General features: G+C 40.5%; 1 protein-coding gene across 2 annotated transcripts; it reads left to right on the top strand.

The window, feature by feature from the left end:
* Positions 1-2,525: 2,525 nt before the first annotated feature.
* On the top strand, positions 2,526-13,856 carry LOC102302535 (NLR family CARD domain-containing protein 3). Of its 2 annotated transcripts, XM_005949620.3 has the most exons (8): positions 2,526-3,810; positions 7,129-7,207; positions 7,321-7,549; positions 7,746-9,549; positions 9,620-9,793; positions 9,924-10,079; positions 10,616-10,662; positions 12,447-13,856. In XM_005949620.3, exons 1-8 carry the CDS (start codon positions 3,671-3,673, stop codon positions 13,055-13,057), a joined length of 3,240 nt encoding a protein of 1,079 aa, XP_005949682.3. In that variant the 5' UTR covers positions 2,526-3,670; the 3' UTR covers positions 13,058-13,856. The 2 variants fall into 2 exon arrangements, with proteins under 2 accessions (XP_005949682.3, XP_042071059.1); XM_042215125.1 differs by lacking the exon at positions 7,321-7,549 and having other exon boundaries at positions 12,447-13,855.
* The last annotated feature ends 1,014 nt before the right edge of the window (positions 13,857-14,870 follow it).

Raw genomic sequence — 14,870 nt, 5'->3', positions numbered from 1 at the left:
CAGGGTCTCTCCAAAGATCCTCAGGATTTTCTATACAGGCGCTGTGGAGAGCATCCTCACACAGAACATGACATCGTGGTTTGGGAACAGCTGTGTGAAGGACCAAAAAGCTCTCCAGAGAGTGATCCGTACAGCAGAACGCTGCTGCAGGATTGCTCTCCCCCCGCTTCAGGACACCTACACCAGGAGATGCCGGACTAGAGCAGCGCAGATACTGAAGGACCCGTCCCATCCTGGCAACAAACTGTTCCAACTTCTGCAATCTGGTAGAAGGTTCCGCATCTTCCGGGCAAGGACAGAGAGACTCAAGAGGAGCTTCTATCCCCAAGCCATCCGTGCCCTAAACACACACACCCGCCCTCTCACATCATCTATAATTGACTGAGACAGGACTCTTCCAGACACTAAACCAAGGCACAATGTACATTTCAATTCCTTTAATTTTAAATATGTTTATATTGTCTATCCTGTAAAATAGTCAGATGTCTATTCATATTAATGTACAGAATTCACCTGCTTGCTGCTACTACTGCACATTCACCCAATGTATATACTATATATATATATATATAATGTTCTTCCTCTACACCCCCCCCCCCCCAATTTTTTTGCACATGTCGAGGAGCGTGTCAGGCTACATTTCACTGTGTGTTATACTTGTATAACTATGCATGTGACAAATAAAGAACCTTGAACCTTGAACCTTGAACCTTGAAGGACCGCCACTGCCTGTAGGTATAAATCTTATATGTCCTCAATTGACAGTCCTGCCTGGCACACAAATTGTCACTTCTGCCACTCTTCCATTGTGTATCCGGCAGGAAACGTCCCTCCCAATGATGGGAGTAATGGCGTTATAAGTAATGGCGTTATAAGTAATGGCGTTATAAGTAATGGCGTTACTAATGGTGTTACTTTTTTCAGTAACCTAACTAATTACTATTTCTATCGCTACAACGCCGTTACCGCCACTAACAAAAAAATGTGGTGCCGTTGCGTTACTATTTTTCACATGGTAAATGGCCTGTATTTATATAGTGTTTTACTAGTCCCTAAGGACCCCAAAGTGCTTTACACATCCGGTCATCCACCCATTCACGCACACATTCACACACTGGTGATGGCAAGCTGCATTGTAGCCACAGCCTACTGGTGGCGCACTGACAGAGGCGAGGCTGCCGGACACTGGCGCCACCAGTAGGCAACGGGTGAAGTGTCCCGCCCAAGGACACAACGACCGAGACTGTCCAAGCCGGGGCTTGAACCAGCAACCTTCCGATTACAAGGCCAACTCTTGAGCCACGATTGCCACTTCAAGATGACAAAGCAACAAGGTGCTATATACCAGCTTTTAAATTGTGTTGATAGGCCACGTAAAACCAGATAAACAATGATAAACAATATATACGTGTGTTTTTTCCTGAATACTTTTGTCACGTTTACTGTCTAAGGACAGAGCAAGCAAGCACTCTCTGCTCATGACCAAAAAATTAAAAAAACAAAAAACAAAACAAAACAAAAAATACCCCTTTTGTGTTGGTGGAAATATGTACCACGTCGACCAATCAAAAAATTATATGGCAACATGACATTTGGTTGTTTAGGAAGAGGGGGAAGTTTTAGGAGAGAGAAAGAAAGAGCAGAAAAAAAGAGAGAGAGCGAGTTCTGAGATGTGAGAGATTTGTGACATTTAGCGTGTTTGGAGTGTGTAGTTTGTGATTGTTTCAGTAAAAAATATAACTTTTTCTGCTATGTTTTTTGTCTGATTTTAGATCAGTTGTGTTTATACAGTATGTCAAAATGAAAACATAGGGACCAGTTGATCAAATCCATATTCTCTAGGTTATAGAGAACAATACATGCCTGCTAATCAGTGCTCAGTAACACCCAATCAAAACCTGTGATTTTCAGTCACAAACGCTGGAGCTCAGACGTCTTGGACAGTCTGTCACAGGGCGAGGTTCACACTTTAGAGGCCCTCATCATGTTAGTCATACAGGGAGACAGAGAGACCTCTAGTGGTGAGTTAGTCCATGACATCTTTCAACTTCATGTCTAAAATGTATTTAATCCAGTCTAGATGCTCACTGGAGCATACACTGGAGAAAGTAAAGAAGAGGAAATGTTGACTGTGGTCCTCACCCTCTCTGACTACCTGTCACTTTACTCTGATGCTGACTGGCTGTTTCCGCAGAATATTTCTACTTGTGAATCCAAACTGCTGCTGCTCCATCAAAACTCATCAGATCATCAGTTAGCTCCATCTGCTGGAGAGACCACTGACTTACATCATCTGACGTGTGTGCTCTCTGACACTGACCGGGTCTTTCCTCACAGGTTAGACTGGTTTTGACATCTGATGTCTCTCTGAGGTTATGAGCATGTGACACTGTGTTAAGATCAAACACTCACAGACTCCAGGACTGACGAGGAGAACAAGCAGCTGCTTCTCCCCTGATGTTTTGTCCACACAGGAAGCTGTGAAGTGCCTGGAAGCTGACCTGAGGTGAGTTCAGCAGGTGAGAATCCTTCCAGAGAAATGTGAACACGTCTGTGGATCACTCTCACTGTACGGCACGAGTGCTTTCTAATGCTGACTGGCTGTGTGGGCTCGTCAGTATTAATCCAGTGAAGAATCTGAATCTGAGAACACTGATTTCAGAATCAGGGGTGTGTATTTTGGTGGTGGTTGTTGTGGACTGTAGTCTGAGTTTGAGTAAGTGGTGAAAAATGCCGGGAATGTCTGAACTGGTATGACACTTTAGAGCAGCTTAAACTTATTTTCTAAGAATAAATTCTCAGAGTTGAGTTGTCTTATAACAGACTTGGATGCACTGAAGGCCTTTTTGTTCCACATGTTTAACCTGAAAACGACCTGGAAAATAATAATATAAAATATAAAATTTTATTTATATAGCACCTTTCTAGACAGAGTCACAAAGTGCTCCACATAAGATAAAAAGTCATAAAAAAGTAAAACAGACAATATAAAACAGGCAAAAATTAACCAAAAGCCCTTTTAAAAAGGTGAGTTTTGAGTTGTTTTTTAAAAACAGCTACTGAGTCCAGAGTTCTTAAGGTTTGGGGAGAGAGTTCCACAGTCTAGGGGCCACAGTAATTGACTAATTTTGAACTGAACTGGGTAACTGGGAAGCAAGTGAGAAGAGAGGATTACATACTGGAAAGACTAAAGTCTGACAGCCGGGGCGCTCCGTCATCTCAGCGTAGAGACGACAAGTCAGGGTTTCATACAGCTCATAAAATCAAAGTGTATGCCGATCTAACAGTGTATGTTGACTGGACAGAACAGGTCCTTCAGTACACAGGCTGAATGACAGGCTACACTGCAGCTGCACGGCTGCAAATCCGGGTCCTCCCTTTAGATGAGCTTACACAAAATACTGAACTAATAACTACCAACTGTCTGAATTAACCTAGATTTACAAGTATCTTTTAAACCTAAGTACCTACTCTTCAAGTTTCTACTTGATGTAATGATTTATTTTGAAATGTCAGTTGTCATCTCTGGCTGTGTGCCAGGTAGACCCACACACAGCCAGAGATGTGTGTGGGTCTACCCACAAAGAGTTGAACTGAAAGACACAGCTTTTTTTTTGCTGGAACAAAAATACTCAACAACTAAAACATACAAAATGCCACAAAACTCAGGATGTGTGACAAATGTCTACAGTCTGATTCTGGTTTTGTTTCTGTCAGGCTCCAGCAGCAAACAGCAGTCTCTCCTGTAACCAGCTCAATGTCTGTGCACTCAGCTTTGGCTTTTAATGGCCAAGCATCATCTGGAGAAATGTGAGTTACCTTGTGAGTGTGTAATACACGATGTCCTCTTTATGCTGTAGAACTAGAACAATTAAAGTTCAAGTTAAAAAAAATTACAACAATGTATATAGCTACCTCACCTCCACAGAAATGACGTAAGCTACTCAGTTTACCAAACAACATGTCACAGACAGCCTGTTAGAGAGTTATCTCTGAGATGCTGATGTGATAGCTCCCTCAGGACAAAGACTGAGGGACCAGTCAGAGAGTGGGCTCAGGGAGTGCTTTCCAGATACTTTAATGAACATTAACAGCAGGCCAGTAGTACACCAATTGGTATACTCAATGAGAGTATGGGAGTGCGTATGTGTGTGGTTTTAAATAACAAGAAAACAGGGAGAATAACAATCATTGCTTTTCAACATCACACACCAATAATGAATTACAACATAAATGATTAAATAAATGCTCTGGCTTAGGAAAATCTCACAGTGCCATTTTAAACAGGTAGAAAGCAGGAATATCTGCATATCCAAAACAACAGAAAAGGCCTAATATCTCAAAATTAGTAAAGATCAGCAATTAGGTGTTCAACAGAGCCCTCTAGTGGCCAAATAATCTAACTGCTATACACAAATCCGACCAGTATCAAAGGCTACGGTGGTAAGTTATATGCGTCTACCAATATCAATCAAATCTCCAAACACACTTTAAATGAGTCAGTCTTTTAAAACTACTTCTGCCTAAAATATTCATATCAAGTTTTAATTATATTTCGGGGTTTTTAACCCTTTAAATCCCAGTTTCTTTACATGAGCGCACCATTTTTTTAGCCGAAAAAAACAAAAGACTTAAGTAATATTTGATTGTTATTATAATTAGGCCTTTAGATGGTCCAAAGATTGGCACCAACATTCATTTTGATTGATCATTATTTTTTTTGCAGGGGCAAATTAAAAAAAAAAAAAAAACTTACACTGGTCAACCTAGGGACCCAAAACGGTCTGACTCACGTTTGCACAGGAAAGCACACTGCTGGAAAACGCTACTCCCAGGCACTTATGGAAAAATGCCCTTAGGAAAATTTATTGATGTATTAATTACCACTACTGTTATAACAATGCAGCTGAAATATAAGGAGACTTTCTGACACAGCCTGTTCACATCCAGCTCCATGGATGTATCACTGCTCTCAGCGTCTGTGATCAGAGTTTGGATCAGAAGTAGGTGAAAACAAGGGCAGTTGGTCACCTGCCCACAGTGATGCCACCTGGAGGAGCAAACAGCATGCAAACGTTGTTCTTCAGCATAATCACATACAGCCATGATATTCACTGTTGGGTCTGTCTAGCACAGACCCACTGCTGGAACGAGACAATTCTACTACAACAGCAAAAGCAAGACGCAACTCACCAAAGTTCTTTGTCTTACTCATGCACGAGGGAGAGAACTGTGACGAGCGTCGTTCCTTCGCTTGACCCAGTTGCTCTCGTCTGCCCCCTCATAACACTGCTCTTTATTACAGTTACATGACTATGCATAAGTTCATTAACATATGAAGTTTTACACAGGCATACATGTGAACAACGAGTACCATGTCTGTGTGTATGTATAGGCATGCGCGTGTGTGTGTGAGGGGGGTCAAGTATGGGCTCAAATTGTGGTCATAAATATTTTGTACTTGTAAGTCAGGATTTGTATGTGTAAAAAGAATTTGTATGTATGTAAAAAAGATTTGTGTGTGGACTTCACCAAAAAATACGTGTGAAACTCTGCACTCAAGTTTCAAGTTACAAGTATGAATTTTGACCCTATTTTTCTTCCTTTCATCTGATTGGCCAATGTCATGTCAATCACAAATTTAACTATCCAATCAGAGAACAGATGGGTTTGGCTATTGGAGGGGTGCTTTATGGAGCTTCAGGTCCTTGAAGGGAATAAATGCCCTTTTACATGCCAGCCCAGCGTTTTCCTTCATCATCAGGAAGGAAAACTGTCTGTGGTGGTCCGAGTTTTGTGATTTTTGTGTCACAGATTTATGTGCTTAATACAGGGACCTCCAGAGACTTTTCAACAGTGCTGTGGACCTCGGGGGGCAGTGTTGTGGAAATGACACAGTCTCCACTAGTGGGGATAGTTACAAAGCTTTCTTCGTTATGAATGAGCATACATGTTTTTATTGAACATTTGAAGAACCAGCAAAAAAAACAGAAACGCTTGTAGAGGACATAAAGTCAAAGATAGAAACGACAAGGAGCAGGTGCATCTAGTACAGATGCCACAAAAACCCACAGAGCTCAGCAGCCAGCACAACAAATTCTGGATCCTTGGCTTTTACTTAGCAGTTAGCATTAGCAGCATATGCTGCGTCCGATGTGAAAGGAGCTTTATGCTGCGCACTGTGACTCACAGCAATGCTCCCGGGTCAACCCTGACTTTGTGTTAAACTAATCCTAAAGTAATAATGGTATTTCTAACCACTGATATACCACAACTTTATCCTTTCAACAGCTACTGAAAGTTAGGGGACCTAGCTTCTATCGGATATTTATATAGAGATCCTCCAGCTTCAAACTGTATTACCCTTCAAGGACCTGTGGTTCAAAAAAGCTCCCCTCCGACAGCCAAACCCATCTATTCTCTGATTGGATAGTTAGGTTTCTGATTGACATGACATTGGCCAATCAGCTGAAAGGAAGAAAAATGGGGTCAGAATTTGTACTTGTAACTTGAAACTTGAGTGCAGAGTTTCACACGTATTTTTTGGCGAAGTCCACACACAAATCTTTTTTACATACACACAAGTTCGTTTTACACATACAAATCTTTTTTACACACACAAATTCTTTTTACACATACAAATCTTTTTTACACACACATAAATTCTTTTTACACATACAAATCCTGATTTACAAGTACAAAACTGATTTACAAGTACAAAATATTTATGGCCACAATTTGAGCCCATAGTCAAGATGTGACCCTGTGAACGACTCCCCAAAGCTGGTGCTAGGAGCGCAGCGGTCCACCTAAACAAAGGGCTCTTATACTTAAGCAGATACAGAGTAGGTGTCCTCATATAGTATAAATCAGAAAGAGAAGGTATGACCTCTCTCATGACCTTAGGGTGTGTGTGTGCATGCCAGAACACTCTGGAAGGCACACAGAGTCTTTACAGACTGCTAAGGATCAAACCTCTATCAATCTACAAACATTTATATACTTCTAAGCATAAATGATTATAAATTTCTATGCACAAATGACAATAATAAAACATAAACCCAACATTCACATTAAATACAGAGTGCACCTTTACTGTACACTTCCTAAAGCTGAATGTTCTCACAGGGTTACCCAGCAGAGCTCAGAGGTTCCCAGTGGTCAGTCTGTCGTTCAGCATCAAACAGACCTGGATGCCATATTCATGGTGAGACCAATTAATGCTGTATCAATGACATGGAAGGATGCATTTCGTGTGCTAATTGGACACTAAACAGTTTTAGCAATCAGCTTATAGGTTCTTATTATTTCCTTTTTCAGTTACTGGAGATAAAAATGGTCAATTTTGTAAAGACCGAGCTGAGGAAGATCCAGAAAGTTTTGAGTGCAGATTACCCAGAATGCTTAGAGAGTCTGAGGGAGAATGATGAGATGTTGGAGAATGAGGACGAAGAGCAAAGGAAGAGTAGCAGAGTAGCATTTCTGAAGATCACACTCCACTTCCTGAGGAGAATGAAGCAGAGGAAGCTGGCTGACCATCTTCAGAGCAGTAAGAATCTTTTATTAGCTTTGACATGATGTGGAAGTTGTGGAAGTTTGTATTTCAAACCTCAGCTCATCTTTAATATGATGCAAAACATCTGCACCATTTAACTCCTACTGAGAGGCTGTTTTATTGCTTTATTTTTCATTTATCTGATCGCATTAACTTATTGTAAAAATAACATGATTTTGTGATCCTTCAGGGACCCGTGCTCCAGGGTGCCAACATGAACTCAAGTCTAACATGAAAAAGAAGTTCCAGTGTGTGTTAGAGGAGATTGCTAAAACAGGAAACCCAACCCTTCTGAATCAGATCTACACAGAGCTCTTCATCACAGATGGAGGGACTGCAGGGGTCAGTGATGAATATGAGGTCAGACAAATTGAAACAGCATCCAGGAAACCAGACAGACCAGAAACTACAATCAGACAAGAAGACATCTTTAAAGCCTCATCTGTTAAAGATAAACCAATCAGAACAGTGCTGACAAAGGGAGTGGCTGGCATTGGGAAAACAGTCTTAACACAGAAGTTCACTCTGGACTGGGCTGAAGACAAAGCCAACCAGGACATTCAGTTCATGTTTCCATTCACTTTCAGAGAGCTGAATGTGCTGAAAGAGAAAAAGTTCAGCTTGGTGGAACTTGTTCATTACTTCTTTACTGAAACCAAAGAAGCAGGAATCTGCAGCTTTGAAGACTTCCAGGTTGTGTTCATCTTTGATGGTCTGGATGAGTGTCGACTTCCTCTGGACTTCCACAAAACTACAATTCTGACTGATGTTACAGAGCACACCTCAGTAGATGTGCTGCTGATAAACCTCATCAGGGGGAAACTCCTTCCATCTGCCCACATCTGGATAACCACACGACCTGCAGCAGTCAATCAGATCCCTCCTGAGTATGTTGGCATGGTGACAGAGCTCAATGGATTCACTGACCCACAGAAGGAGGACTACTTCAGGAAGAGATTCAAAGATAAGAAGCAGGCCAACAAGATCATCTCCCACATCAAGATATCTCGAAGCCTCCACATCATGTGCCACATTCCAGTCTTCTGCTGGATCACCGCTATAGTTCTGGAGGATGTGCTGAAAACCAGAGAGGGAGGACCGCTGCCCAAGACCCTGACTGAAATGTACATCTACTTTCTGTTGGTCCAGGCCAAAGTGAAGAAGATCAAATATAATGGAGGCACTGAGACAGATCCATACTGGAGTCCAGAGAGCAAGAAGATGATCAAGTCTCTGGGAAAACTGGCTTTTGATCAGCTGCAGAAAGGAAATCTGATCTTCTATGAATCAGACCTGACAGAGTGTGGCATCAATATCAGAGGAAACTCAGTGTACTCAGGAGTGTTCACACAGATCTTTAAAGAGGAGAGAGGACTGTATCAGGAGAATGTGTTCTGCTTCATCCATCTGAGTGTTCAGGAGTTTTTGGCTGCTCTTCATGTCCATCTGACCTTCATCAACTCTGGAGTAAATCTACTGGAGAAACAGCAAAAAATATCTAAGATGTCCAAAGTATTTAAAGACAAACCTAAACTGAAAGATCTCCACCAGAGTGCTGTGGATAAGGCCTTACAGAGTCCAAATGGTCACCTGGACTTGTTCCTCCGCTTCCTCCTGGGTCTTTCACTGCAGACCAATCAGACCACTCTACGAGTCCTTCTGACACAGACAGGAAGTAGTTCACAGTCTAATCATGAAACAGTCCACTACATCAAGAAGAAGCTCAGAAAGAATCTGTCTGCAGAAAAAATGATCAATCTGTTCCACTGTCTGAATGAACTGAATGATCGTTCTCTAGTGCAGGAGATCCAACTGCTCCTCAGTTCAGGAAGTCTCTCCACAGATAAACTGTTTCCTACTCAGTGGTCAGCTCTGGTATTTGTCTTGCTTTGTTCAGAAGAAGATCTGGATGTGTTTGACCTGAAGAAATACTCTGCATCAGAGGAGGCTCTTCTGGGGCTGCTGCCTGTGGTCAAAGTCGCCAAGAAAGCCCTGTAAGTGGATTTATGAATAAAACAACAACTTTTTATAGAACAAAGCTGCTCATTTTTAGTTGTTTTTCAGGTTGAGTTGTTGTAACCTGTCAGAGAGAACCTGCAAAGCTCTGTCCTCGGTTCTAAGCTCAGAAACATGTATTCTGGAAGAACTAGACCTGAGTAACAACAACCTGCAAGATTCAGGAGTTAAACTTCTTTCTGCTGGTCTGATGAGTCCAAATTGTAAACTGGAAACTCTGAGGTCAGGATGGCAGTCATTCAACAGTTACAGACAGTTCTGAGTTCTGTTTGGTTCTTCTATTCTCTAATTGTATGATTGTCTTTTAACGTCTTGAATTTTGTGGCATTTTGTGGCATTTTTCTTCTTCCAGCCTGTCAGGCTGCCTAATCACAGAGGAAGGTTGTACTTTCCTGACGTCAGCTCTGAGCTCAAATCATTCCCACTTGAAAGTGCTTGACCTTCGCTACAATCATCCAGGAAAATTGAAAGTGAGGCAGGGACTCAAGGATCCACACTGGAAACTCAGGTATGGACAGGGCATGGCTACTCATTTATTACTATTTTGGCTAATTGTTTGCTGATTTAATGTGTTTTTGCTCAGAGCATCATCATAAAGAAGAGCTCATTTTGGGTATTTCTGAATTTTAGCTAGAACAAACCAAAGTTTTAATATCCAGTGACAATATTTCACATATTGGAGGGTTTAACTGGTTTGCACACATTCCAGTCTGGGCGGACTTGGATTCTTTTAGCAGCATCCCAGTTTTAGCAGCATTATTGGTGGATAGCTGCTGTCCATATTAAAAAAAAACCATTTTGTGCTCCAGTAGTACAGGCATTACTGAACACTGTCAGTAGTCTTGGCTTACACTGATAATTTTCTTAGATGATTTAGAACAACAATGTACTTACAAATATTAGATATAAGGAACAAATAAAAGATAACTACCTTAATGTAACTGGGTCAAACTTGGAAGAACAGGGAAAACTCTGGTGCTTCATGTGCAAGAGTTAGATCTCATGTTGAACAGAAAATCATTGTTACTGTGTTTCTTTCTCCAGGCTCGACCATGGTGGACAGCAGTGGTTAAAACCTGGTTTGAGGAAGTGTAAGTTTGACAAATGATGACAAATCAGCAAAATCCAAATTTTATCACTGTGCTATAAGTTGATGTGTGCTCATCCGATCGTTCAGTCTGACGTCACTAGCCGTGTCTGGGCCTAAACTCTGCTGCAGGTCCATATATCAAATGATCACTGTGGCATTACTGAGAGTTGAAAAACTGTCTAAAGTCTTTCATCTTTAATGAAATGATCAGCGTTCTGCTCTACCAGGTGTAACAACTGAGTTTAACATCCAGGCATCCATGAAAACGGAATTTATGACATTTAACAGAGTTAGAAGTCAGCAGGAAGTTAGCTCGCTAGCTTCCATCTAAATACAATATAGCATGTCCTGACTGCGGCGGTTTGGAAACAAATTAAAATGTACAGCTCTGTTATCACTTCCAACATAAATGAAGACAGAAAACTAAACAGCAGTGACGTTTGTAGGGTTACTGAAGTTTGGCTAGCTGGTGTATAATGGTGTGCTACGTGACCGCTAGCGACACAGCTATGTTAGCATAATATAAACAAGCTAACTTTTTTCCACTCAATAAAAGTTAACGTGAGTGTTCTCAGTGGTCAGGAACAAATGTAATCGCATAGCAGGATGCTGTAAAAGGACCAAACTTCAGCCAGGAGAACAACTGAGATAATCCATCCACAATACGAGGTTAGTCATTCATATACATGCATGGGCTGTGCTGTAGTTACATCGTAAGGTTTTAAAAACTGAGCTTAAATAAATGATTAGCGGTAATAAAAGCCGAGGGAGGTCAACGGTGATCACTGACTTTTTTTAGGAGCTTTTTGAAATTAAATAGAAGAAAATACAAAGCATTAAACATGTTAACAACACAAAAGCCATATTAAATGCAAACTACTTTAGGTCCGGAAGTAGGATTCATCACTTAATAATCGGATTAATCCAGGTAAGGAAATCCCAGAAAGCGGATGCTCGTCACATTACCTGTTAATAGTATAAACCTATGAGCTACAATACCATACCCCAACACAAACCCCTATCCTGATGAGAGCACACAAGCTTTCTTTTAATATTTATGTATGAACACAAAGTAGTCACACACGCTGAGCCTACTGATAGAATACTAGAAAACATAAACACATAGAATGGAGGCTGCTACCTGTTGAAGTTCAGGCTCTAGTCGCTGAGCTGGTGAGGTGTATGTCTCCTGAATCCAAACTGGAAGCTGGTTCCACAGAAGAGGGGCCTGAAAACTGAAGGCCCTCCCTCCCATCCTACTTTTAAATACTCTAGGAACAACAAGTGAATCTGCAGTGTGAGAGCGAAGTACTCTAATAGGGTGATATGGTACTATAACCGACCGTGGCTCACCGGGTTAGGAAGCGCATCTGTAACCGGAAGGTCGCCGGCTCTCTGTCCTGGTTATTGTGTCCCTGGGCAAGACACTTTACTGTTGGCCAGAGGGGCCAATGGCACGATATGGCAGCCTTGCTTCTGTCAGTCTCCCCCAGGGCAGCTGTGGCTACAACCGTAGCTTGCCTCCACCAGTGTGTGAATGCGAGAGTGAATGAATAGTGGCATTGTAAAGCGGTTTGGGTGCCTTGAAAAGCGCTATATAAATCCAATCCATTATAACGTCATTAAGATAATATGGGGCCTGATTATTTAAGACCTTGTATGTGCGAGGGATGACAGTGATATTAAGTTTTATATAAATAAAATGACAGAACATAATGAAAGAACAGACACTAGATGTGTCAGATGATAAACTGTATCTCTGCTGTGTGTTTCTCTCCCCATCAGATTTCTGTGAATTAAAAGTGGACATGACTTCAATAAATAAAAAACTCAAACTGTCTGACAACAACATGAAGGTGACCGTTGTGGAGAACAAGCAGCCCTATCCTGATCATCCAGACAGATTTGACTGGTGGAAACAGCTTCTGTGCAAAAATGGGCTGATTGGTCGCTCTTACTGGGAAGTTGAGTGGAAAGGAGGCAGTTTTATATCAGTGAGTTACAAAAGCATCAGAAGGAGAGGAAACAGTGCCGACTGCAAATTTGCGGGAAATGATCAGTCCTGGAGTCTGATGTGTTCTGACGCTTTTGGTTACTCATTCTGGCACAACAATAGAGAAACACCCATCTTCTCCTCCTCCTCCTCCTCAGTCTCTCACAGAGTAGGGGTGTATGTGGACTGTCCTGCTGGCACTCTGTCCTTCTACGGAGTCTCTTCTGACACTCTGATCCACCTCCACACCTTCAGCACCACATTCACTGAACCTCTGTATCCTGGGTTTGGACTGTGGTCCAGTGACTCCTCTGTGTTTCTGAGTCCTTTGTGTACTAACAAGTCTGTAGAGCTAGACTGTTTAGAAGAGGCAGAAACTACAAGTCGGTGGTATGAAAGCTGAATGTGGATGATGTTTCTTTTTTGTTTGCTTTGAATCACATATTCTGGGATTGATATGTTGTGATGTGATTTTGCTTTGCATGATTATCTCCTCACCACTTTACTTCAAACTCACTGATTGTTAACCTCTAATATAATAATAATGGATTGCATTTATATAGCGCTTTTTGAGACCCCTCAAAGCGCTTTACAATACCACTATTCATTCACGCTCACATTCACACACACTAATATCCCTAATATCAGCACATAAATATGTGGGGACATCTTTGCATTTTAAACCCTTTTCTGTTGACATGCTATTTTATCTCAAGATTAACTATTTTTAAAGACTATGAAGTTTGTGAATTAATGGTTAGTTTTATGAATCTAAGAAAAATTTAAAGGTTTTAGTTCAAGTAATGTTAAAAGCTGTTTTACAAACTGCCAAAAATTGTAAATCATTCAGTAATCATTAATAAATCTTAAACATATCAAATGTTCCACGAGGGCAACAATAAAGTGTTAATGCTTTACTAATAATATTAACATGAGTAAAAGTCTAAATGTTGTGTTTATTTTCATATATATATGTTGTTTGTTTATATTTGTCACCAGCAGTGTGGCTGATTATTTGACTCCAGCTGTTATGGTTAATTACTTTTTCATGATAATGAATAAATAAACCAAAGCTGACATGCTAACTTGCTTTGTTTTGCTTTGTAGTTGCTGTTTTAACTGTATTAACAATGACCGTGTTACTTATTAAGCTCTCTCTTCTTTTTTTTTTACTACTTTCTTTTTATTGTTTTTCTTTAAACATTACACAGATGAGATAAGAGGTAACAACAAAACAAAACAAAATTAAATAAAATAAAGAAATAAATTAATAAATTAATTTAAAAAGTGAAAAAAGAACATGTTGGGTCACCATGTTTCTACAATTTGATCGTTTTTCATTATCAATGTGATGGTCTTTATCCAGTTTATGTAATCAGTCCATTTCTCCCACTTTTGATTATATTGATCTTCCTGAGTCCTTATTCTGTAAGTCAGTTGTTCCATAATTTGTATTTCGTCTATAATTTTGATCCATTCATCCTGCGATGGTGGGTCTATCTTGTACCAATTTCTTGTGATAGCCTTTTTACAGGCTGCAAGCATAATTTTCAATATGTATCTATTTTCTTTCAACACATTTCCCGTAATGACACCAAGATATAATAATATACAAGACTTGGACACAGTATAACCCAGAATTTTACTTATAACTAAATGGACATCTTCACAAAATTTTGCGATCTTGGGGCAGAACCAGAACACATGGGAATGAGTCACATTTACATCTCTACAGCTTCTCCAACACGGTTGTGGTAATGAAGTGTGTTTGTTCCTAATTTTGGGTGTTATAAAAAATCTTATTACATTTTTCCAGTAATGCAATCTCCAGACACGTGATGATGTTGTTGACTGCTGTGTTTTCCAGATTTCTGACCATTCCTCATCGGATGTGTTCCCTCCCAACTCTCTCTGCCATTTCAGTTTTACAGATGTTATTGTACACCCTCTTGCCTCCGTTATATGCTCGTAAATTGTTGAGATTATTCTAAAATTTTTTGCATTGTAGGCTTCAGTTATGGTTTTGATTATTGAATTTTTATCCAGATTTACACTATGTTTTACTTCTTTATTAAAAAAGTCCCTAATCTGCAAATATCTGTAGTGATCTTGATTACTTAGATCATATTTTTGTTTGATCTCCTGGAAGTTCATTGCATTCCCATCTTTAATTAGTGTACAGATCTCATCCCGTGGGGTCAAAATGATCATGAGAA

The sequence above is a fragment of the Haplochromis burtoni genome, unplaced genomic scaffold (assembly GCF_018398535.1).
Source record: "Haplochromis burtoni strain Fernald_Lab_line unplaced genomic scaffold, NCSU_Asbu1 Contig_661, whole genome shotgun sequence".
NCBI classification, from domain to species: domain Eukaryota; kingdom Metazoa; phylum Chordata; class Actinopteri; order Cichliformes; family Cichlidae; genus Haplochromis; species Haplochromis burtoni.
The sequence above is the reverse complement of the archived record's forward strand: the minus strand, read 5'-3'. Positions and strand labels throughout refer to the sequence as shown.